Here is a 25,315-nt window from a genome sequence, read left to right on the forward strand (position 1 = left end):
ATTAAGAAGTAAGGACTTACTCCTGTCTTTTGTTATTTGTTTTCTGATTGTTTTGTGGTCTTCTCTTCCTTGTTTTCTTCCTTCCTATCTTCCTTTTGGTGAAGAGTATCTTCTCTAGTGGTATAATTTAATTTCTTGCTTTTTATTTTTTGTGTATCTGTTGTGTGCTTTTAGATTTGAGGTTACCATAAGGGTTGCAGACAATGTCTTATAACTCATTATTTAAAAACGGATTATAATTTAATACTGATTCCATAAACAGGCAATGAGAAAACTGATAAAACCTCTACTCTTTAACTTCATCTCCCCACTTTTTAACTTGCTGTTGTTTCTGTTTATATTTTACTGTACTATCTATGTCTTCAAAAGTTGTTATAGTTATTTGGATCGGTTCATCTTTTTGTCTTTCTACTTAACATATGCATAGGTTATACACCACAATTATTACTGTTATTCTGTGTTTTTCTAAGACCTCGGTGGTCTTGGATAAAATCCAAAAGAATTCTCTGGACTACCAGGCAGAGACGCTTGTTTTTTTTTAAATTACTTTCTCCTAAACAAACAGAGTATCTCTCTCTGTGCTGAGATCCCTGGAGCTGGAAAAGAAGTTACACAACTACCCCTGTGACCACCACCACTGGGACTGAACTGTTAAGCCTAAAACCAGTAGAGTACTTGGTCTTTCTCAGGGCCAACTGTACCCACTAGCTGACTACTGGCTGTGTTCATTCAAGGCCCTAGGGCTCTACAATTAACACGTGGTGAAGTCAGCCAGGCCTACGTCCCTCCCTTAAGGGCAGCAAATTCTACCAGGCCTTAGACAGGTCCAGAGATGCTGTTCGGGAGCCAGGCTCTGGAGTCGGAAACCATAGTAATATACCTGGTGCTCTGTTCCACTGTGGCTGAGCTGGCACCCAAGCCACAAAATGAAGTTCTTTCCACTCTTTTATTTCCTTTTCCCAGGCAGAGGAGTCTCTCCTCATGTTCCCCACCACCACAGGCCCATAAGGAATACTGCCAGGATACTTCCAGTGTTCGCTTACGGCCGAAGGGCTCTTTGGTCGGCTTGTGGTGAATGCTGCCAGGCCTGGGACTCACCCTTTAGGTTAGTGGGCTCCCCTCTGGTCCAAGGTAGGTCCAGAGATGCTGTACAAGAGCCAAGGCCTGGAACTAGGGACCCCAATATCCACTTGCTGCTCTTTTCTACTGTGGTTGAGCTGCTAAGCTAAAGACAAAGTCCTCTTTACTCTTTCCTCTGTTTTTCTCAAGCAAGGGGGCCTCTCCTTGTTGCTATCATATCTGGGAATGTGCTGGGTCACACAGGAAGCCAGTACATCTCAGAGTCTCACCCAAGGCCTATACTACCTGACTACGGCAGCTGGTTATTCAGCACCCCAGGGCTCTTTAGTCAACAGATGATGAATCCTGCCAGGACTGGGTCCTTCCCTTCAAGGTAGTGGATTCTCTTCTGCCCCAGGGTATATCTGGAAATATCCAGGAGCTAGGCCTTGGAAGAGGGGCCTCACAACTCTTCCTGATGCCGTACTGTGGCTTCCTACTGTGGCTGAGCTATTTAGCATCCAACTTGTAAGACAAAGGTGTTTTTTTTTTTTAATCATTCTCTTTTTTTTTTTTTTGAGACGGAGTTTCACTCATGTTACCCAGGCTAGAGTGCAATGGCGCGATCTCGGCTCACCGCAACCTCCGCCTCCTGGGTTCAGGCAATTCTCCTGCCTCAGCCTCCTGAGTAGATGGGATTACAGGCACGCACCACCATGCCCAGCTAATTTTTTGTATTTTTAGTAGAGACGGGGTTTCACCATGTTGACCAGGATGGTCTCGATCTCTTGACCTCGTGATCCACCCGCCTCGGCCTCCCAAAGTGCTGGGATTACAGGCTTGGGCCACCGCGCCCGGCCTAATCATTCTCTTTTTAAGTGAAAAGAAGGGGTCTCTTTCAGAGCTGCAAGCTGTGCGGCATGGGGTTGGGGGAGGGGTAACATAAGCACTTCCACGACTGCCCCAGCTGGTGTCTCACTAAGTCGCATGTCGCCCACCAGTTCACAGCACTACCATTTGCCTAGGAATTGCAATCCTTGTAACCTAGACTGCCTTCCAAGTTTATTTAGAACAATTTAGCTGGAGCAATTTAGCCCATGGTGGCAAGGCATGCTAGAATTAACATTCCAGCTGCTGAGAAAGATAATTCCTCTCTGGCCAGGGTAGGTCTAAATGCTCCCTCTGTGGGTACTGGCTGAGCTCTGCCCAGTGTTGGAGCACTGAGTTCCAATGCAAGTCCTCCAATCACTGCACTTTCCCTCCCCAAACAAACATTTTCTTTCTGCTCCATGCGGCCACTGTCAGGAGATAGGGGAGGGGTGGGGTTGGCACTTTGAGATTCTTTCCAACTCTCTTCAGTGCCTCTTTCAGTGATATGAAGTTACAGCCAGTCACTGTGATTACTTCTAATTTTTGTTTCCTATGAAGGCGCTTTTTGTGTATAGATAGGTGTCCAATTTGGTGTTTCTGCAGGGATGATAATCAGTGGAGCTTCTAATCAGCCATTTTGCTCTGCTTCCTTCTCTTAGACTTCTTTTTAAGTGCAGACTTTAATTAGCCAGTCTAGTTGACCATTAACATCCCTTCCAGGTACTTGTGCCCATACATTAAATTCTGGATTTGGGCAATTGAGCCCTATATGTTATTTTTCTCAGGCTAACACTCTTAAAATTGATTCTCACAGATATGCCCCAAACGTTCCTGGAAACAGGACGAGTGAGGAGACATTCAACTCTTCCCAGCTGTAAAGACTGCTGTCTGTCCTTTCCTGTGATTCAGGACTTACTATTACATAGGAGAATGTGTTTAAAGGCCTGGAATCTGGGGTCAATTAGGCATGAGTTCAAGTTTTGTATCCATCATTTACTGGTTATGTGATTTGGAGCAAATTGCTTCCATCTCTGAGCCTCCATGAGGAAACTGATTGGTAATCACTACTGCACTGTGATGCTGGGAGAGTCAACAAAATAATGCATGGAGAGTTCTTAGCACACAACAAAAGTGTGTAGTTCTAACAAGTTCTCTCTGACAACTGATAATGATGGTCTGGGGACCACTCTTGGAGAACCAATGCTGCAATGAGACTGGGGTTGCTGACCTCAGTGAGAGAAATGGGTTCCAGGAGCAACAAAAGCCAGGTGGTAATGCTTATTAAATAGCAGATACAGGGTGGGCACAATTATTCCAAGAAGACACAGGGCCAGAATAGCAATCTGAGTGCTTTCATTGGCCGGGATTTGTGGCTACGATTATGGGATCCCTAGAAATGAAACAGATGGGATACTTACTGAGGTGCTGCTTGACTTTAGGCAGAAAATTCTAGTGAGCAGAAAGCTAGTGTAAGTAAGCTCCTGTGGAAGATGATCATGTCTCTTACCCAGTTTTCAGATCTAAGCCAGTTGATAGACCTGAAGTCTCTTGATGGATGGGTAGACCAGATCTTTTTGAGGAAGGGCCCCGCAATACTGGATTGGCAGATGAAATACAGGGCCCTTAGTGATATGTGACTTTCAAATAAACAAGGAGTGGTTTTTTTTTTTTTTTTTTTTTTTTTAACAGCATACATATGCCTCTTGAAATATTTTTGCTTAATCTGGCAACTCATAGGTCTAATACTATAAATCTTCTTTTATGCCTTTTCCAGAAGAACCTGCTGCCATAAATCAAGGTGATTCTGTACTTGGGAAAGAAATACCGAGACCTTCTGGGGCTACTTGCTGATGGCTCTGAATGCATGGTATTCTATGAAGACCTGAAAATCTACCCTGATTCACCAGTCAGAGTGAGAACTTTTGAAGGTCCTATGTTAGTAATGCAGTCATGTCTAGAGTAGAAGTTCAGCCAGCTGTTTCCCAACCTAACAATCTTTATATAACAGAAGTCTCCGAGATCTATAGAATCCTATGATTTTAGAATCACTTTGTTGCTGTAGAATCTTAGAAACCAAGCATCCTGCCATCTGCCCATGATAATACTGGGCAATCTTAGTGTCCACAATCTTAGATAGTAACATAATAGAGTTGGCAAATTTATGCAATGTTGTGGTTTTCAGAGATTTGTTTACCTTCTAAAGTTCATTCTCAAGGATTAACTTACTGGCAAGTTCTGATGTAACAGATTAAAATTAAAACTGCTCAAGGAAGCAGAGCTGGGGCTCCTTGTACATTTACTTTTCCGTGCTCATCTCATTTCACTTGTTAAGGCTCTGAGGAGCACCACAATGGTGAAAACTTTTCATTTTATAGGAAACATGTCTAACTTCTGGAGTGGCTACTAAAAAAGGGAGGGAGCCAGCACTAATCAATATGCTCAGCCTCCAGGTCTGAGTCTTTCCAGAAAGGCAAGGCTGCAGAAGAAGAGGGGACTTCCATTGGGATGCTGGGGGAGAAAAGCCTATGCATTGCCCATGAAAACATTACAAGACCACTTCCTTACATCTTCCTTCATAGCACCTACACTTCTTATAATATCCCATCACTATATGCATTGCTTATAATATTCCATCAACCTATAATTCCATTTATCCTAAACAGAAATCATTTGAGACCTGGTATAAATCATGTCTCATTTATAAAGACTTCCCAAACTACACAGATATCAAAGGAGGCCAAATCTGAAATGAATGGTTGGTTACCTCCCAGGGCAAGCTTTACTGCTTCTACCCTGGAAAACCCAGTCTCCTTTCTGCACATTCTCTGGACAAGCACGCAGTCAAAAATGAATGCTTACGTATGATACGAGAGTCTAAGAAGCCACAGGGGGCCTCCTTCTCTGTACGAGAACTATCATATACTTTATCTTGCAAACCAGACAGGAATAAACCAGGGTTGTCCCAGACAAAATGAGATGTAGCATCTTCCTGTCCAGTGGGGACTCGGCATCTTACCAGTTGTTGCATCACCACTTTAGTTGTTTACTTTTTTTTGCGTCTGCTGCCCTTTCCTTCTGGGGAACTAGCAGGGGGTTGCCTGGAGCTGCCCTTTCCCAGGACCAAGTTGAAAATGCCAATAGGAACAACCCTATATTCAGCACATGGTGGCGCTGAGAATAAGCAAAGAAACAGAAGCTTTTCTCTTGGAGCAGCATTTTGTAGAAATGCATTTACATTTTAAAAAATAATACACGATGATTTAGAATACTTGAAAAGTATATCTCAAAAATCATAAAAAATATTATAAAACAACTTGTACACTCAATGTTGACGCAGAACCACAGTAAACTTTCTGTTGTTCTTTTTTTTCTTTCCATGTGTGCCTATTAGGAATTTTACTGGATAAATGTTAGTCTCCATTTGTTAGTTAATACTATTTCAAAAGTCATTTTACATATCTCAATAACTGAATTTCTTCATGGTTGAATAGTGATCTGTTAAATGGGAACACTAGCACCTGTCTATGACCATACAGTGCTATCTGGCATTTAATCGATTTTGTTGGGAAAATAAGTGATGTTTGATGCCATGATGCACATAAGAAATATTTATCAGTCAATATTCCACCTTCCAGAGGTGACCACTACTTTGACTTCTGTCATCATTGGCTGTTCTTGAAATTCATATAAATGGAATTATACGGTATGCACTCTTTTGTGTCTGAAGTCTTGTGCTCAATGTAATTTTTTAAAGATATTGTTGGATTTTTTTTCTGTTTATGCTACATAGGATTCCATTTTATGAATATTCCATACTTTATTATTCTAGATCTCTGAAATTCTTCTAGTTTTCTGCTGTTATGAATAGAGTTGTGGTGAACACTCTTGTTCAAATCTTTTTGTGCATATATGAACTCATTGATTTTAAATATTTACTTAGAAGTGGGATTTCAGGGTCATTGGATAAACATATGTTTAATTTTATTACAAAGTGCTAAACAGTTTTGTAAACTTTCCTCCAGAAATGTATCAGATTTTTGCTCTATATTTCCATCAATACATGGTATTATCAATTTTTTTAATTTTATCCATTTTGGTGGATTCGTAGTAGTATTTTATTTGATATTCAATTGCCTTTTCCTGATTACTTGTGATGTTGAGCTCCTTTTTCTATGTTTACTGATTATTTGAATATTTTTTGTGAAATGGCTGTTCATATTGAAAAGAAAAACTCACTAGCTTTAGAGGTCCGAGTGGTTTTTGATTGCATGGATGAATTGTATGGTGGCGATGTCTAAAATTTTAGTGCACCTGTTACCCCAGTAGTGTACATTGTACCCAATATGTACTTTTCTATCCCTCACCCTCCTTCTACCCTTCCCCCTTCAGAATCTCCAATGTCCATTATACCACTCCGTATGTCTGTTCATACTCATAGCTTGGCTCCCACTTATGAGTGAGAACATACAGTATTTGGTTTACCATTTCTGAGTTACTTCCGTTTCCATCCAAATTGCTGCAAAAGATGATATTTCATTCTTTTTTATGGCTGAGTGGTATTTCATGGTGATATATACCAAATTTTCTTGGTTGATGGTCACTTAGGTTGGTTCTATATCTTTTTAATTGTGAATTGTGCCGCAATAAACATATGCATGCAGGAATCTTTTGATGTAATGACTTCTTTTCCTTTGAGTAGGTACTCTGTAATGAGGTTGCTGGATCAAATGATAGATCTACTTTTAGTTCTCTGAGAAATCTCCGTACTGTTTCCCATAGAGGTTATTCTAGTTTGCATTCCCACCAGCAGTGTGCAAGTATTCCCTTGGTTTTTAACTTTTTAATCATGGCCATTCTGGCTGGGGTAAGGTGGCATCCCATTGTGGTTTTAACTTGCATTTACCTGATGATTTGTGATGTTGAACTTTTTTTTTCACGTTTCTTGGCCATTTGTGTACCTTCTTTTGAGAACTATTCATGACATTTGTTTACTTTTAAGGGGGACTATTATTATTATCTGCTGGTTTGTTTGAGTTCCTTGAAGATCCTGGATATTAGTCCTTTGTTGGATGCATAGTTTGGAAATATTTCCTCCTATTCCACGGGTTGTCTGTTTACTCTGATACTTATTTCTTTTTCTATGCAGCAGCTGTTTAGTTCAATTTGGTTTCATTTCTCTATTTCTGTTTTTGTTGCATTTGCTTTTGGTGTCTTAGCCATAAATTCTTTGCATAGGCCAATGTCTGGAAAAGTTTTCCTGGCTTTTCTTCTAGAACTTTTATGATTTCAAGTCTTCGATTTAAGTCCTTAGTCCATCTTGAGTTGATTTTTGTATATGGTGAGAAATAGGGATTCAGTTTCATTCTTCTACCTTTTGCTTAGAATTGCTGTGTCTATTTGGGCTCTTTTTTGGTTCCATATGAATTTTAGAATAGTTTCTTCTAATCCTGTGAAAAATGAAGTTGGTATTTTGATAAGAATTGCATTGAATCTGTAGATTGCTTTGGACATTATGGTCATTTTCATAGTATTTATTTTTCTAATTCATGAGCATGTTATGTATTTTCATTATTTTGAATCATCTATGATTTATTTTGGCAGTGCTCTGTAGTGCTACTTGTAGGGACCTTTCACTTCTTTGGTTAAGTATATTCCTAGATATTTTATTTATTTCATTTTATTTTTGTAGCTATTATAAAAGGGATTAAGTTCTTTATTTGAGTCTCAGCTTGGTTTTTATGGGTGTATAGCAGTGAAACTGATGTGCAGATTGATTTGGTAACCTGGGACTTTACTGAATTCATTTATCAAATCTAGGAGCCTTTTGAAGAAGTCTTTAGGGTTTTCTAGATATACAATTATATCATTGGCAAACAGAATTGTTTTGGCTTCCTCTTTTCCAATTTAGATGCCCTTTATTTCTTTCTCTTTTTTTCTGTTTTTATTTGCGTTGTTTTCTCTTTCTGTTATTTTGTTTTAATTCACTATATCGTCTGAATGGAAGTATCGTCTATTTAATACAGTATATTTTCTCATAGTCTTTAGCTTATCTTTTTACTTTCTCAATAGTATCTTCTGCCGAGTAATTGTTTTTGATATTGATAAAGTCTAATTAATGTGTTTTAAAAAATGTGTTTTGTTTTGCTTAAAAAACATTTTCTGCCACAAGTTATAAGAATACTCTCCTATGCTTTCTTCTAGGTATTTTCTAGCTTTGGCTTTTGTATTTAGGCATATAATCCATCTTAAATTAATTTTTATCTATAGTGTGAGGTAATGGAGAAATTAATTTTTTCCATACAGATATTTGGTTGCTCCAGCATAATTTATCCAAAAGACTTCTTATTTCTACAAAATCAATGTGCACAAATCACAATCATTCCTATACACCAACAATAGACAAGCAGAGAGCCAAATCATGAGTAAACTCCCATTCACAATTGCTACAAAGAGAATAAAATACCTAGGAACACAACTTACAAGAGATATGAAGGACCTCTTCCAGGAGAACTACAAACCACTGCTCAAGGAAATAAGAGAGGACACAAACAAATGGAAAAACATTCCATGCTCATTGATAGGAAGAATCAATATAGTGAAAATGGCTATACTGCCCAAAGTAATTTATAGATTCAATGCTAATCCCATCAAGCTACCATTGACTTTCTTCATGGAATTAGAAAAAATTATTTTAAATTTCATAGGGAACCAAAAAAGAGCCCATACAGCCAAGACAATCCTAAGCAAAAAGAACAAAGCTGGGGGTATCACGCTACCTGACTTCAAACTCTACTACAAGGTTACAGTAATCACAACAGCATGGTACTGGTACCAGAACCGATACATAGACCAATGGAACAGAACAGAGACCTCAGAAATAACACCACACATCTACAACAATCTGATCTTTGACAAGTATGACAAAAACAAGCAATGGGGCAAGGATTCCCTATTTAATGAATGGTGCTGGGAAAACTGGCTAGCCATATGCAGAAAACTGAAACTGGACTCTGTCCTTATATCTTATAAAAAATTAACTCAAGATGGATTAAGACTTAAAAGTAAAACCCAAAACCATAAAAACCCTAGAAGAAAACCTAGGCAATATCATTCAGGACTTAGGCATAGGCAAGGACTTCATGACTAATACACCAAAAGCAATGGCAACAAAAGCCAAAATTGACAAATGGGATCTAATCAAACTAAAGAGCTTATGCACAGCAAAAGAAACTATCATCAGAGTGAACAGACATCCTACAACATGAGTGAACATCTTTGCAATCTACCCGTCTGACAAAGGTCTAATATCCAAACTTTACAAAGAACTTAAATTTACAAGAAAAAACAAACAACCCCATCAAAAAATGGGCAAAGATATGAAATGACACTTCTCAAAAGAAGACATTTATGTGGCCAAGAAACACATAAAAAAAAAAAAAGCTAATCATCACTGGTCACTAGAGAAATGTAAATCAAAACCACAGTGAGAAACCATCTCACAAGTTAGAATGGTGATTATTAAAAAGTCAGGAAAAAACAAATGCTGGTAAGGCTATGGAGAAATAGGAACACTTTTACACTGTTGGTGGGAGTATAAATTAGTTCAACCATTGTGGAAGACAACGTGGCAATTCCTCAAGGATTTAGAACCAGAAATACCACTTGATCCAGCAATTCCATTACTGTGTATGTGCTCAAAGGACTATAAATTATGCTACTATAAAGACACATGCACACGTATGTTTACTGCAGTCCTATTTACAATAGCAAAGACTTGGAGCCAACCTGGATTCCATTTATGATAGACTGGATAAAAAATGTGGCACATATACACCATGGAATACTATGCAGCCATGAAAAAGAATGAGTTCATGTCCTTTGCAGGGGCATGGATGAAGCTGGAAGCCATCATTCTCAGCAAACTAACAAACGAATAGAAAACTAAACACTGCATGTTCTCACTTATAAGTTGTAATTGAACAATGAGAACACATGGACAGAGGGAGGAGAATATCACACATAGGGGCCTGTTGAGGGATTTGGGGAAAGGGAAGGGAAAGCATTAGGACAAATACCTAATTCATGTGGGGCTTAAAACCTAGATGATAGGTTGATAGGTGTGGCAAACTACCATGACACAGGCATACCTATGGAACAAACCTGCATGTTCTGCACATGTATCACAGAACTTAAAGTTAAATAAAATTTTAAAAAAAGAAAATGTGGCACATATACACCATGGAATACTATGCAGCCATTAAAAAGAATAAAATCATGTTCTTTGCAGCAACACAGATGGAGCTGGAGGCCATTATTTTAAGCAAATTGACACAGAAATAGAAAACTAAAGACTGCTTGTTCTCTCTTATAAGTGGGAGCAAAATATTGAGTACACATGAACACCAAGAAGAGGACAATAGATACCAGGGATCATTTGTAGGTCAAAGATGGGAGAAAGCTGAAGTTTGAAGAACTAATGATTGGGTAATATGCTCATTACCCAGGTGACAAATAATCTGTACACCAGACACTTATGACATGCACTTTATCCATGTAACAAATCTACACATGTACCCCTTGAACCTAAAACAAAAGTTTGAAAAAAATTTTTAAAAACAACTGTTGGGACTTAATTGAGATTATATTGACTCTTTTTTTTTTTTTAACTTCTAAGTTCAGGGATACAAGTGCAGGTTTGTTACATAGGTAAACTTGTGTCATGGGAGTTTGTTACACAGATTATTTTGTCACTCCGGTATTAAGCCTAGTACTTATTAGTTATTTTTCCTGATCCTCTCCCTCCTCCCACCCTCTGTCCTCTGTATGTATGTGTTGAAAGGCACCAGTATGTGTTGCTCCCCTGTATGTATCCATGTATTCTCATCATTCAGCTCCCACCTATAAGTGAGAACATGCAGTATTTGGTTTTCTGTCCCTGTGTTAGTTTGCTAAAGATAATGGCCTCCAGCTCCAACTTAAATTGACGTCTTAGTATTACTGAGTCTTCTACTCCATAAATGTGGTACATGGTTCTTCATTTATTTAGGTCCTTCTTTATTTTCCCTTGAGTATGTGTGGTAGTTTTCAGTACAGAGGTCTTACACATCTGTTGTCAAATTTATTCTTATTATATTTTGATGATATAATAGATGGATTTTTAAAAATTTAATTTCTAATTTCTTATTAGTATAAAGAAATTCAAGTGATTTTTGTATATTAGCTTAATTCCTGTGATCTGGAGAAATTCACTTAATTCTAGTAGTTTTTGTAGATCTCCTTGTATTTTCCATGTATATAACCATGTCACCTGTGTATGACATTTTAAGTTCTTTCTTTCTAATCCTTACGTCTCTGTTTCTTTTTAACGTACCTTATTGCACTGCCTAGGACCTTGAGAACAATATTGAAAAAGAATAGGAGATGCTTCTTGTCTTGCTCCTCATCATTTATGGTGCCCCTGCTTACTTCCTGAAGATCTGTGTTTCTGTTGGAATCATTTCCCTTAAGATTTTCTGATAGTGAAATATTGTTATTCTAGTAACAAATTCATCCAGCTTTCATTTTTTTTTTCTGAAAATGTCATTAGAGTAGAGCAACACTACAAACAACATTTACGTAGTTGACATGTCTGTAACCAACAACTTCAGCATATATATTTTTTTCCAATACATGTGGAACATTTATCAAACTGATGCTCTGTGTTGGACTACAAAGCTAATCTCAACAAATAGAAAAGGGTTGAAAACATAGAATGTGTTCTTTAACCATTATGGAATTAAATTAACACCAACAATAAAATGATTACTTTTTGTAATATCTCAAAGCTTAAAAATTCAGTCAATTTTGTCTAACTAATTCATAGATTAAAGAAGAAATCACAATGGAAATGAGAGTATATGTTGAGATAAGTTATGATAAAAATGTGTCATATTAAAATGTGTGGGATTTAAAACCTGTGTTTAAGAGATTCACCGGCAGCCAGGCACGGTGGCTCACACCTGTAATCCCAGCACTTTGGGAGGCCAAGGCAGGTGGATCACCTGAGGTCAGGAGTTCGAGACCAGCCTGGCCAATATGGTGAAACACCTCTACCAAAAATACAAAAAAATTAGCCAGGTGTTGTGGCGGCTGCCTGTTATCCCAGCTACTTAGGAGGCTGAGGCAGAAGAATCTCTTGAAGCTGAGAGGGGGACGTTGCAGTGAGCCGAGATCGTGCCACTCACTCCAGCCTGGACAACAGGAGCGAAACTCCATCTCAAATTGAGGGAGAGAGAGAAAGAGAGAAAGACAGAGAGAGAGAGAGATTGATTCATAGCAGCAACTCACTCACTGCAAGGGAGGAGAAAGCAGGAAGATTTGGAGCCTGGCCTAAACTTTGCTGCCAAAGACCCCTGCTGAGCTGCAGCACTTCAATGGGGTTTAGGAACTGCAAATTCTCATGACCACACCAGCAAGGGCAAGGTGTTCAATGTGACCAGAGGTCACAAGTTCCAAGGGCCCAAAGGGCCGGATGGGATCTTTGCAGAAAGACACACACTGGGGGCCCTGCTACCTTTTGCCTGGATAAGGGAGCACAGCAGGATGAGCATGATGACCTTTCTGACCTCCTGCCCACCCACCAGGAGTCCCTGAGTGACTGGGACTCTCAGTTCACATTCAAGTATTCTCACCTAAACTGCTGAAGGAGGGGAGGTACCCACTGTGGATTCAGATAAGGAAGAACCAAAAGATGAGAATATTCAGAAAAATGATTATTTTACAGAATCATTTGTAACATACAGTCTGTCTTTAAAATATGGTGATTTCAATATTTAGAAAAGTTTTGAACTTGCTGGATCTTTTAAAATTAACATCACTAGTGACACTGATAAAATTAACTTATGTCTTAGAATGGTATGTTTGTGTGTCACAAACCAAGAAAGCAAACGGCAGTGCTGTAATACAAATGGTAATACCATTTTTTTTCTTTTATCTGTACAGTAGTTAGTACAAGCTGAATTTAAATGTGTTTATTCTGAGACAAGAAGACCCGAATACTTCCCAAAATAGGCAGAAACGTTAAATGTGCACAAGAATAAAGAACCGACTTTTAGTTGTGATATTCTCTAAAGATGGAGAAATCCCTTTTATTCCTCAATTGACTTGACTGCATGATTTGTTTTATCTATCTCTAAAGCAAATCTGCAGTGTTCCAGAGTCTTTGGTGTTGATTAAAGAGCTGTCCACCAAAAAAATGAAGTCTCAAACCCAGGCTCAGTTGGACACACACACACACACACACACACACACACACACACACACACACACTCTCTCCCTCTCTCTCTCTCACTGTGTTCCAGGAGTGCTTTGCTGTCCTTGCCATCACATGATTACTTAGATACCCTCACAAACACAGTAATCTACAGTTAGGATTAAATTAGTATCTGATCATTCAAAAGAAAGCTTTGGAAAAAAACCAGCTGGCTTATCTAAAAGCCTAAACATATGCAGAAGATTGTAGGACTATCTTTCCAATTCCCAGTGTTCATGGTAGGGCAATAGTTATTTTACACAGTTCGAAATGAGAGAGGGGCATACAGAATGGAAACAGATGTTTGCCCTCCTAAGAGCCTTCATACACACCCCCGAGCAATGAGGAAACAGCACACTAGACAAGTGATTTTTAAAGTATATTCATAAGGTAATAATTACTCTTCTGTTACTACAAAACTCTAGCCATGGCTGTGGTTCGCTCTTTTGGTTCACACTAAGCTTAAGTGGTCTACACAGTGGTATGAATTGGTAAAAGTATTATGTGAACAACTAGGGAAATTTCTAACTCTCATAATTGCAGTTAGTTAAGTAATCATTGTATTTTCTTCGGAACTGTATTTAATGGTTGAACCTCAAATCAGGAAACAAAATGAAGTGCTTTGATCAGTTAATAAAGCAATTTTACCCAGGGAAAAAGATAGAATTAAATGAATGTATTAAAAAGAAAAGCTTAAAATTATAATCTAAGTATTCATCTGAAGAATTAGAAAAAAGGTAGAAAATCAAATCCAAAAAAATAAGAAAAAAATAAAAGCAGAAATTAATAAAAACATAAAACAAACTTCCAGTGAAGAAAAACAACAATGCAAAATGTTTGCTCTTTGAAAGATTAATAAAATGTTAATCCCCTTGCAAGATTGATCAAGGAATCAAAAGGGAAAAGTTACAACTTAGCAATACCAGAGATCAAAAAGGAGATGTTATTACAGAGACTACAGATATTACAAAATAATAAAAAAATACTGCGAACAACTTCAGATTGATATATTTAAAAATTTTATGAAATGGATGAAATGTGAGAAAAACAATTTATTAAAGAGAACTAAGAAAGATAGAGCATTTTAACATTTCAATTCTAGTAATTAACTGAAACTGTAAATAAAAACTTTTTTACAGATTAATTCCCGAATGCTTTACTTCTAAGTACCAAAGGAAATAAAAACATGAATTTTTATAAAAATATTTTCAGAGAATAATTAAGTAAGAAACATAGTCCAGTTTATTTTATAAGTGCATTATAATATTGAGGCCAAACCCTTAGAAGGACTTTCAAGAAAAAAAATTATAGGGCAATATCTTTCATGAGCACAGATGTAATAGCCCTGAATAAAATGTTAGCAAATGGAATGTACTATCTGAAAAAACAATAAATTGTAATTAGATTGGTTTGCTTTTAGAAACACTAGCTTGTTTTAAAATTGGAAAACCAATGAATGTATTTTATCATAAAATAAGGTAGAAAAATTACATAATCATTTGAATTAAAAAAATCATTTATTGAGTTTCAAAGCCATTTCAAAGCTAAAAGAAAAAAAAAAAAACAAACAAACTAGCAAATATAGGAAACTTCCTTAATTTGATAAACATCATATACAAAATACCTCCAGCAAGCATAACACTTAATAGTGGAATATTGAAACCTTCCCTTTGAGAGCAGGACTAAGACAAGGGTGTTCACTTTTATTCAACATTGCACTAGAGGTCCTAGTGAATGAGATATAAGAATCTGAAATGAAATTATCATGACTGTAAAGGAAAGAATAAAGCTGTCATAGTTTTGCATGGAACATTGCTTTCATGAAGAACATCTAAGAGTCTATATATAAGCTATTAATGAGTGAATTTAGCACAATTGCTCATTAATAATACAAAAATTGATTTTACTTTTACATGTAACTAATACTAAGAAATGACATTTCATAAGTGACATGATTTCCAATAGTTTATAAAAACCTTAATACCTAAGAATAAATCTGAGAAGACATTTGCAATACCTAGGAAGCTACTAAGCATTACTGAGATAAGCAATGCTCTTGCCTTAGCCTCCTCAGCAGCTGGGACTACAGCTACGTACCACCACTCCTGGCTACTTTTGTATTTTTTTAGAAGAGGTGGGGTTTCACCATGTTGGCCAGGCTGGCCTCAAACTCCTGGCCTCAAGTGATCCTCTCGTCTTGGCCTCCTAAAGTGCAGGGATTACAGGCATGAGCCACTGAGCCTGGCCATGAGACACTGCACCTGGCCCAGATTGGTTCTTAAGTGTTTTTAACATGTCTCCATCTTTCTTCGAGCACTCCCTTTGTCTTTGACATAATAGGATATTCTAGTTCTGGAGTTAGCCACTTATGCCAGGAGCTCTTGTTTCTTTAGTGTAGGATAGTATTTATAAACTGGGCACTGATGTGCACATTACCACCCATGTGCCATTTTTTCTAGGCTCAGTGAACATAACTGGTATGCATATGTTTATATGTTCCCCCATCACCATTTCCTTCCTTCTTTCCTTTCTTCTTTCCTTCCATCCACCTACCTATCTATATTTGAAACCACGAGTCTACCCCTAATAAGTTAATGAACTATAAGTTCACCTCCAATTCCAGGCCAACATCCTAGGGTTTTTTGTATTTTTTTAGCCTTCCAACTTTCCATATTTTTTACAGAAGCTTCTTCAGCATTGAGGCACTTGACTTCCATTATCTTTGATACATTTCCATTTCTGTTATTTGCTCAACCCATTTCTATGTCTTCATTCTCCTAGTTATGTGGCTAACTTAGGCCCAGCCCTGTTGGTCCTGATTTGTGGGCTGCCCTCTTGAACCCAAATCTACCAAACATGTTGATAGAGTCTGCAATCTCAGCCCCATTCTTAGCTCCAAAGAATATGCTGGGTAAGTCCCCAGTCATGGTCTTAGCCTCAACCCTGGAGAACATGCCAACCAAGTACCCAGCCAAGTTCCTGGCCCTAACTTTAGTGAACTTGCCTGTTGAGATCCAGGTGTTGACTGAACAGAAGGGAAACAAGTATTGATTATATGAAACAATGAATTGGGCACTTAAGAAAATACAACCAAGAACCCTTACAAAGTCCACTTCACTCCCATGCTACATCCACTGGAGCAGGTACTGGTATCCACAGCTTAGAGACCTGAAGATGGATCACATCACAGGAGTCTTTGCAGACACCCCCCAGTACCAGCCCAGAGCCTGGGTGCTGGGTAGACAGATCCAGAAGAGAAACAACAAGCATTATAGGTTGGCTGTCAGGAAGCCTCATCCTCAGGGGAAAGGAGAGAGCACACATCAAGAGAACACCCTGTGGGGCAAAATAATCTGAACAGCACTCCTTGAGTCCTAGATCTTCCTTCTGACGCAGCCTACCCAAATGAGAAGGAACCAGAAAAACAATTCTGGTAATAGGACAAAACAAGGCTCTTCAACACCCCAAAAAGATCACACTCGCTCACCAGCAATGGATCCAAACCAAGACAAAATCTCTGAATTGCCAGAAAAAGAATTCAGAAGGTCAATTATTAAGCTAATCAAGGAGGCACCAGAGAAAAGTGAAGACCGATATAAAGAAAAAAAAAAAAGATACAGGATATGAATGGAAAAATGTCCAGTAAAATTGATAGCATAAATAAACCACAATCACAACTTCTGAAAATGAAGGACAGTTAGAGAAATGCAAAATGTGCTGCAAAGTCTCAGCAATGGAATCAAACAAATAGAAGAAAGAACTTTAGAGCTTGAAGAGCAGGCTTTTGAATTAACCCAATTGAACAAAGATAAAGAAAAAAGAATTTGAAAAATGAACATAGCCTCTAAGTAGTCTGGGATTAAGTTAAATGACCAAATTTAAGAATAATTGGTGTTCCTGCCAAAAGCAATGGCAACAAAAAATAAAATTGACAAATGGGACCTAATTAAATTAAAGAGCTTTTGCACAGCAAAAGAAACTATCATCAGAGTGAACAGACAACCTACAGAATGGGAGAAAATTTTTGAAATTTATTCATCTGACAAGGGGCTAATATCCAGAATCTTCAAAGAACTTAAACAAATTTACAAGAAAAACACAACCCCATCAAAAAGTGGGTGAAAGATATGAATAGACACTTCTCAAAAGAAGACATTTATGAGGTCAACAAACATATGAAAGAAAGCTCATCATCACTGGTAGTTAGAGAAATGCAAATCAAAACCACAATGAGATACCATCTCACACCAGTTAGAATGGTGATCACTAAAAAGTCAGGAAACAACAGATGCTAGAGAGGATGTGGAGAAATAGGAACACTTTTACACTGTTTGTGGGAGTGTAAATTAGTTCAACCATTGTGGAAGATAGTGTGGTGATTCCTCAAGGATCTAGAACAAATTGGTAAAGAGCATATCACACTGTCATTGTTTGCTGATGATATGATCATATACCTAGAAAATCCTGAAGATGCATCCAAAAAGCTCCTATAACTGGTAAATGAATTCAGCAATGTTTCAGGATATGAAATTAATGTACACAAATCAGTAACCCTTCTATACACCAACAGCACCCAAGCTGAGAATCAAATCAAGAACTCAAGCCCTTTTATAATAGCTGCAAAAAAATCCAAAATACTTAGTAATATACTTAACTAAGAAGGCAAAAGACCTCTACAAGGAAAACTACAAAACACAACAAGGAACACAAATCAGCAAGAAAAAATATCCCATCAAAAAGTGGACTAAGGACAGAAGTAGGCAATTCTCAAAAGAAGATATACAAATGGTCAACAACCATATAAAAAATGCTCAACATCACCAATAATCAGAGAAATGCAAATCAAAACCACACTGCGACACCAACTTACTCCTGCAAGAATGGCCATAATAATAATAAAAAAAAATAGATGTCCGTGTGGATGTGTTGAAAAGGGAACACTTTTACAATGATGGTGGGAAAGTAAACCAGTACAACCACTGTAAGAAACAGGTTGGGATTCCTTAAAGAACTAAAAGTAGAACTACCATTTGATCCAGCAATCCTACTACTGGGTATCTACCCAAAGGAAAAGAAGCCATTATACAAAAAAGATACTTGCATGTGCATGTTTATAGAAATTGCAAAGATATGGAACCAGCCCAAATGTCCATCAATCAACAAGTGGAAAAATAAACTGTGATATCTATATCTATATCTATATAGATATAGATATAGATATAGATATAGATATATAAAAATACATATATTATATACGTGTGTGTGTGTGTTTATACCATGGAATATTACTCAGCTGTAAGAAGGAATGGAACAATGACATTCACAGCAACTTAAGTGGATTTGGAGACCATTATTCTAAGTGAACTAATTCAGGAACAAAAAACTGAACATCCTATGTGCTCACTCATAAGTGGGAGCTAAGCTATGAGGGTTCAGGGGCATAAGAATGATACAGTGTGCCAGGCGCGGTGGCTCATGCCTATAATCCTAGCACTTTGGGAGGCCGAGGTGGGTGGATTACCTGAGCTCAAGAGTTCAAGACCAGCCTGGCCGTCATGGTGAAACCCCATCTTAAAAAAAAAAAAAAAGAATGATACAGTGGATTTTGGGGACTCCAGGGAAAGTGTGGGAGTGGGGTATGGGATAAAAGATTGTACACTGGGTACAGCATACACTGCTTAGGTGATGGATACACCAAAATCTCAGAAACCACCATGAAATAACTTATTCATGTATAAAAATAATAATAAAATTTTTTAAATGGCAGCTGGGATTTTTATAGGGATTGTGTTGAATCTATAGTATGGAAAGCCTTGGCATCTTGATGCTATTATGTCTTCTAGTCGATGAACATAAGATTTCTTTCCATTGATTTAGATCTTTAATTTCTTTCAATGATGTTTTATAGTTTTCAGTGTACAAGTCTTGCATTTTCTTTAGATTAATTCCAAAACTGTATTATTTGATGAAATTACAAACAAAATTGATTTCCTAAAAAAAAAAAATTAATAAAATAGAGATTGAGGTGAGGACCTGTGTGCAAATGATTCATTTGGGAAGGGACCTCAGACTTCAGGACTGAGGAGGCAGTAGAATGAGATGAGGAAGGAACAAAAGCCAATGCAATTTGCGTTATCAAGGTCAACATACTGGATAGTGGGAACTGATTCCCCAAGAAAACCTGAGAAACCCAGAGAATGATCACCAGAATTAACCACTGGATAAAAGGATGGCAGAAGCATTTGAACATCTGCCTTCACCCTTCATTGTGGAAGGTTACCACCCAAAGTGTTCACTCTTCCACACTTCTGAGCCTTGGGCAAGTGTGCAGTGGAGTCAACAACTCCTGACCCAAGATGGCACCCAGGAGGAGACTATGGGCAGAAAGTGAGAAGTGAGAAGAGGCAGAAAGCAGATATTGAGTGAATCAAGTGAGTCAGGGACTGCCACAGATGGTCTGCCTTAGCTGAGGGTGAAACCTAGGTGAGCTTAAGAGAGGTATGTCAGCTCTGAGTGACCTTTCCAGGTCTTGTCCACAGTTTACAAGATAGCGAATCAGGGCTTACAAATCTGAGCCCGTTTATGGAAGGATGTGGATTTTAAAACACAAATATTTAAGTCAGGGCACATAAAACATCAATCGCTTAAATAAGATGACATGTTGGCCGGGCGCGGTGGCTCACGCCTGTAATCCCAGCACTTTGGGAGGCCGAGGCGGGTGGATCACGAGGTCAAGAGATCGAGACCATCCTGGTCAACATGGTGAAACTCCGTCTCTACTAAAAATACAAAAAATCAGCTGGGCATGGTGGCGTGTGCCTGTAATCCCAGCTACTCAGGAGGCTGAGGCAGGAGAATTGCCTGAACCCAGGAGGCGGAGGTTGCGGTGAGCCGGGATCGCGCCATTGCACTCCAGCCTGGGTAACATGAGTGAAAATCCGTCTCCAAAAAAAAAAAAAAAAAAAAAAAAAAATAAGATGACATGTTACTTAAGGCGCATTATGCTCAGTGTTACTGAACAAAGCTCACTGCCATTTGAAATGACATAATCCCAAAGTGAACCTGGGTAAAATTTCAGAAAAACAAACAAATTTGTATATTTTTGCTGTGGCCTGATGTCAGTTTTGGGAGAGGCTTCATGCCTTTAGAGTTTGGGATTTGTGGTCCAGGGTTTTATAAAACCCGGAACCCACATCTCTGTGCCCAGTTGGCCTTGAAGTTATGGAAGAAAGAGGTTAGAGTTGGATGGAGCCTTTTTGTAGACTCTGCCTTGGGGTTGGGGATAGAGTGATGGAGGTTATCTTAGTCCTTTTGGGCAGCTATAACAAAATACCTTAGACTGGGTAATATATAAACAAGAGAAACTTATTGCTTGCAATACTGTAGGTTGGGAAATCTAAGATCAAGCTACCGGCAGATTGGTGTCTTGCAAGGTCCTCCTCATAAATGGAGGATTCTCTGTGTCCTCACATGGTGGAAGGGAAAAATAGGATCCTTTAATCCTCTTTTACATGATTGTCAATCCCATTTATAAAATGGCACCTTCATGATCTAATCGCCTCTTAAAGGCCCCACATCTTAATAGCACCAAAATGGGGATTAGATTTTAATGTGAATTTTGGAGGGACACAAACATTTAGAGCGCAGCAGGGACAAATTAATTCCGTGCCTCGGACCTACTAGCCCTTTAAATAGTTGCCTTGCAAGATTGTAATAGATGGGTTTATGCCCTGTGTCAATTATTCCCCTCCTTTTACAACACTGTACCTATCAAGTCACCCTGTCTGGCCCATTCTTGCCAACTTCACCTCCACTATTTACCATCCTGCTTCAGGTCCTCGTGATCTCCCTGCACCCCTGCAGCCTCCTGCTATAAGGCCCTCCCTCCTCACTCAATCCTGCACTCAGATGCCAGGTTATTCTTCCTTATGCTTGCCTATGAGTGGATCACTCTCCCCCTCTGCAATTTCAAAACTTTTAGTGAGTCCTTATTACCTGCTAAATTCCCAATCTGAAATTCAAGAACCCCTACAATCTGGCTGCAACCTTTCTAAAACCCTAACTCCTCCATCTTTTTGGAGTCTGGCTGGGTGGGACTCCTCCCTCCATCCCATGGCCCTCCTCTCCCTCATGCACCAGCTCTGAAGAACCCTGTGCATTTGCTGTCTATCACACACACCACCCCTCAACGCCAGTCATGTTGAAGACTCGCCTTTAATAAAAGCCCTGGCTGGACCTGGGTTACAGACATCTAGTTTCTTCTTAGGTCCAGATTCATTCCTGTGATATTACTCAGTTTGAGAATTAATTAGATGGAGAAAACCCTGGGGTTATGGAGAAAAGTTTGAAGATTGTTACAAGAAATCAGGAGCGAGACTTTGGGCAAAGGTCCGTGTAGCAAGAAAAGGCGGTAGAGGGGCTAATGAATAAGGGCTGCTGAAGTTAGGGACTAGAGCCAAAGAGCCGGAACATCCTGGCCTGGTCCCAAGTTTTCTGGGATCCTTGATGGAGTCCAGCCTGACCAAAAGACATTCCTGAATAATGTCCCCTTCCCTGCCCCAACTGCCACCCATGATGCCCCTCCATGCCTCAAACTCACTTGGGGTGATTATGTTACCTCACGAAGAATAAGACTAAGTAGTTTTAAATTATATATATTTTTCTTTTTGAAAATTTTTTCAAAATTCTGTAGTTATATACAGTAACATGAATTTCAACCGCAGCAGTACAAAGCACACATTTGACTTACAGGAGCATGGATTGCCAAAGAATTCAAAAGTGTTTCACCCCGATGATCCATGAGAGGACCTCGCAACACTACAGACAGGTAGGAGGGAGAACAATGACTTTTGCCGTGAACTTAATTGAGCTCACAGGAAAACAAAAACAAAAAACACATCTCCAGGATTTTGTATGTCACATTCACCAGGATGTATGGCAGATAGAGTTAAAACAACAATAACTTAAATATAATTAAATATTATTTAAGAAATATTGCGCTTTAAATTATTTAAAAAGAATCTCTTTGGGGAAGTGATAATAAAATAATGTCACACTGTACCTGGGGGAGCTTGGGGAAGATAAATAAGGTTTTCTTCAGGCTCTGATTCTTAGTTCAGGTATGAAGGCTCAAGGCTTCAGATTTTGGGATATTTGGTCTAGATGCTTCATGGAATCTCTGACCCATTTCTCCTTGGGGTCCCTGCCCTGTTTGGTCTTGAAGCTGTGGGGGAGAGAGGCCACAATTAGATGGAACACTTTGAGGATCCTATCCAGGACTGTGGCCCATTAGTCCCTAAACCTGATCAGTCTTTGGTTCTTAGGTGAAGGACCTGGACCCGAGAGAGGAGGGAGGGGTAGAAGGAGGGGAAGAGTGAGAAGAAGAAACTCCAGAAGGAAGCTCTTTTTTTTCTGTCCAGGTGAAACCCTTCAGGCTCCTGGCTAAAGGTATTGGGATAGCTTTAGTGATTCCCTAGAAGGGGATCCTAGACAGATTATGGACTCCTTCTCATGGGCTGAGTTTCTCTATGGGGTAGAGGGGCCCTTTGGATAGATGGTATATCCATCCGACTCATGTGGACACTAATCCTGACTTCTCTATGTGGTCCACCAGAACTTTTGAATGGGGGTACCAGGCACTGCCCACTCACATCACAGCTTCCTGGGGACACTGGATGTAGCTGATTCTTGTATAACTCTCCATCCTCAGGATAGGAATTTTCGTATTGATCACATTAAAGCAGCAGGTGATTGGAATGGAAACTGCATCTGAAAGAAATTTTGCAAAGAATGAGACATTTAGGACCCACTGTAAGTGTGCATTTGTAAGGGGAAGAGGAGAAGGAAGAGGACCAAGAAGTCACCATCCCAAGTTCAGTGTCTTAGTCCAGATCCCAGAGATAAAAATGTTGCTGTGAGTCTGTTTCCTCTATTGAACTATGGGGCCCCTCATTGTTGACTGGGTAAGGAAACATCTTGAGTAACAAGCTAGTCCTTGTCTACTAACCCAAAACTTCTGACATTGTGAACATTAGTTCTAAGACATTGCTTCCCAGTTCTTCATCCCCATGGGCTTTAGAGCTAGCCTATGCCATATGCTGAGACTCCTCTGGGTCCTTATCCTACTTACACAGCCACTGTTCTGGAATCTGCACTAACCGCAAGTAAAATTTGAAGCTTCAAGCAATGTTTTCTTCCTCTCCACTACTTCCTGAAATGTCCTTCACATCCACAATGAGAAACAGTTCTTCCTTCTGTGTCATTTCCCCAAATAATGGGAGGGTTGTTGCTGTAGTGGCTCCACCGCCTCTTCCAAAAACTGGGATCAGGAAAGATCAAGGGAACCAGCCTCAGTGACCTGAGCCTTTAGTTTTGGTTCTGTTTCTAATGAGCTGTGACATAATGGCTCTTCTTAATTCATCTCTTGGTCTCCCTTTAGGGAGGGAGAGGTCTTGCCTGGCTGAGCAAGTCCCTGGGGGCTGAAGGTGGCTGCCATGAGCAGCAGATACAGAAGTGCTGCAGAAACCTTCATGTTGGAAGTCAAGGGTGTGAGCTTCAGCATGAGAAGTGGTTTCTGGGTTGTTTTCAACCTCTCTGCCCCTCTGGTGGCTCTGCCTGCCTTTTATAGGGAGCAGAGAGCCTGGGCAGGGTCACAATCAAGGAAGGATGAAAGTAAGACCCTGAGTATGGTCAGTAGACACCAGATCCTGGGCTGATTTCCACATAACAAGAGAAGGAAGCTGTGAGTTTCTATCTTTTGCTTAGGCTCTGTGGAGCAGAAGCTGAAGGGTGTGGGACTGTGCTCAACAAAGTGACCTCATTGAACTATTAAGGGCTCTGATTTCCTTGAAATGGAAAATTGTCTATCAGAAAGGAAGAACGGAAGCTGAGGTCATAGTGGAAGAGAGCCAAGGGCCTGTCTCTCTGTGGGTAACAGAAGCCAGGGATGGACCCTAAGGCTTTGCTGGTGCTCTCCATCACACTTGAGTCACTTGCAGTTCTAAGCCAGGCAAGCTCTTTTAGAACCCCAGCCACAGAACCTTGGCAGAATGATAGAATCCTGGAACCAAGTCTTAATGCCATAAAATCTTAGTGCTGTGGAGCATAAGAACTGGACAGCACAAGCTGGTCTTGTAGCGTGGTAGTTTCCAAATATTTTATTTAGATGCTCAAGTTTCTTTCCAAGTGAAATTATATGGAGAAGCCCAATATGTCATAGAGATTCAGGTGGAATGGGTTAGTTTGCAGAAGGCCTTCCAACTCCTTTGGTTCACACACAGTGGGGCTGTGGGTGGGGCGTGGCGAGAAGGAACCAGGTTTGCAAACCACTGACCTCATTTACTTCCCCTACTGGCCTGATCTATCCATTATTACAATATCATACAGTAGTTTTCCTGCTCTAAGAATTCACTGCATTCTTCTCTTCATTCTTTTTCCTCTCTTCACAAATCTCTGGCTACCACTGATCTCTTTGCTATCTCTGTGAGCTTGTCTTTTCCCAAATATCATATACGTAGTTGGAATCATATGGTAGGCAGCATTTTCAGACTGGCTTCTTTCACTAAGCAATATACATTTAAGGTTTCTCCATGACTTGTTGCGGTTTGATAGCTAATTTCTTCCTTTCTTCATTATTATTACAGTATTTTTATTGTGGTAAAAATGCACATAACCATAAAATTTACCATCTTAACCATTTTTAAGTGTACCATTTAGTGGCATTAAGTACATTCACACTGTGTGCAACAATTTCAATAACTCTTTTCATCTTGTAAACAGAAATTCTATACCTATTGATCTCCATTTTCCCCTCCCCCAAGCCCCTGGCAACCACCATTTCTACTTACTGTTTCTGATTTTTTTTTTTTGTAAGACAGAGTCTTGCACTGTCACCAGGCTGGAGTACAGTAGTGTGATCTTGGCCCACTGCTACCTCTGCCTCCTGAGTTCAAGTGATTCTCCTGCCTTAGCCTCCTGAGTAGTTGGGACTACAGGTGTGTGCCACTGTAATATTGGGGTTCAGGGTGCCCTCAGCTCCCCTGAGAGGATGTTTCTCCAGGTTCTTGGTCTCCTGCCTCTCAAGAATGAGAGAGGGGA

General features: G+C 39.3%; 1 protein-coding gene across 2 annotated transcripts; it reads right to left on the reverse strand.

Annotated features, from left to right (window-relative positions):
- Nucleotides 1-21,802: 21,802 nt before the first annotated feature.
- CCL8 (C-C motif chemokine ligand 8) lies at nt 21,803-24,199 on the reverse strand. 2 transcript variants are annotated; one of them, XM_032280903.1, is made up of 3 exons: nt 23,675-23,750; nt 22,870-22,981; nt 21,803-22,442 (listed from the first exon to the last, which is right to left on the reverse strand). In XM_032280903.1, exons 1-3 carry the CDS (start codon nt 23,748-23,750, stop codon nt 22,349-22,351), a joined length of 282 nt encoding a protein of 93 aa, XP_032136794.1. In that variant the 3' UTR covers nt 21,803-22,348. The 2 variants fall into 2 exon arrangements, with proteins under 2 accessions (XP_032136794.1, XP_032136792.1); XM_032280901.1 differs by having other exon boundaries at nt 21,858-22,442; nt 22,870-22,987; nt 23,675-24,199.
- Between the last annotated feature and the right edge of the window lie 1,116 nt (nt 24,200-25,315).

Source organism: Sapajus apella, unplaced genomic scaffold (genome assembly GCF_009761245.1).
Source record: "Sapajus apella isolate SASKATOON/1434 unplaced genomic scaffold, GSC_monkey_1.0 scaffold12, whole genome shotgun sequence".
Classification (NCBI taxonomy): Eukaryota; Metazoa; Chordata; class Mammalia; order Primates; family Cebidae; genus Sapajus; species Sapajus apella.

What these genes read in the sequence shown, in the direction of transcription:
- CCL8 (XM_032280901.1), bottom strand. Translation starts at nt 23,780, where the DNA reads ATGCTGAAGCTCACACCCTTGACTTCCAACATGAAGGTTTCTGCAGCA. An exon ending in CCAGGGACTTGCTCAGCCAG is followed by an intron (nt 22,988 to 23,674) that starts GCAAGACCTCTC and finishes AATTTCTTTCAG; the next exon opens with ATGCAGTTTCCATTCCAATC. An exon ending in TGTCCCCAGGAAGCTGTGAT is followed by an intron (nt 22,443 to 22,869) that starts GTGAGTGGGCAG and finishes TCTCCCCCACAG; the next exon opens with CTTCAAGACCAAACAGGGCA.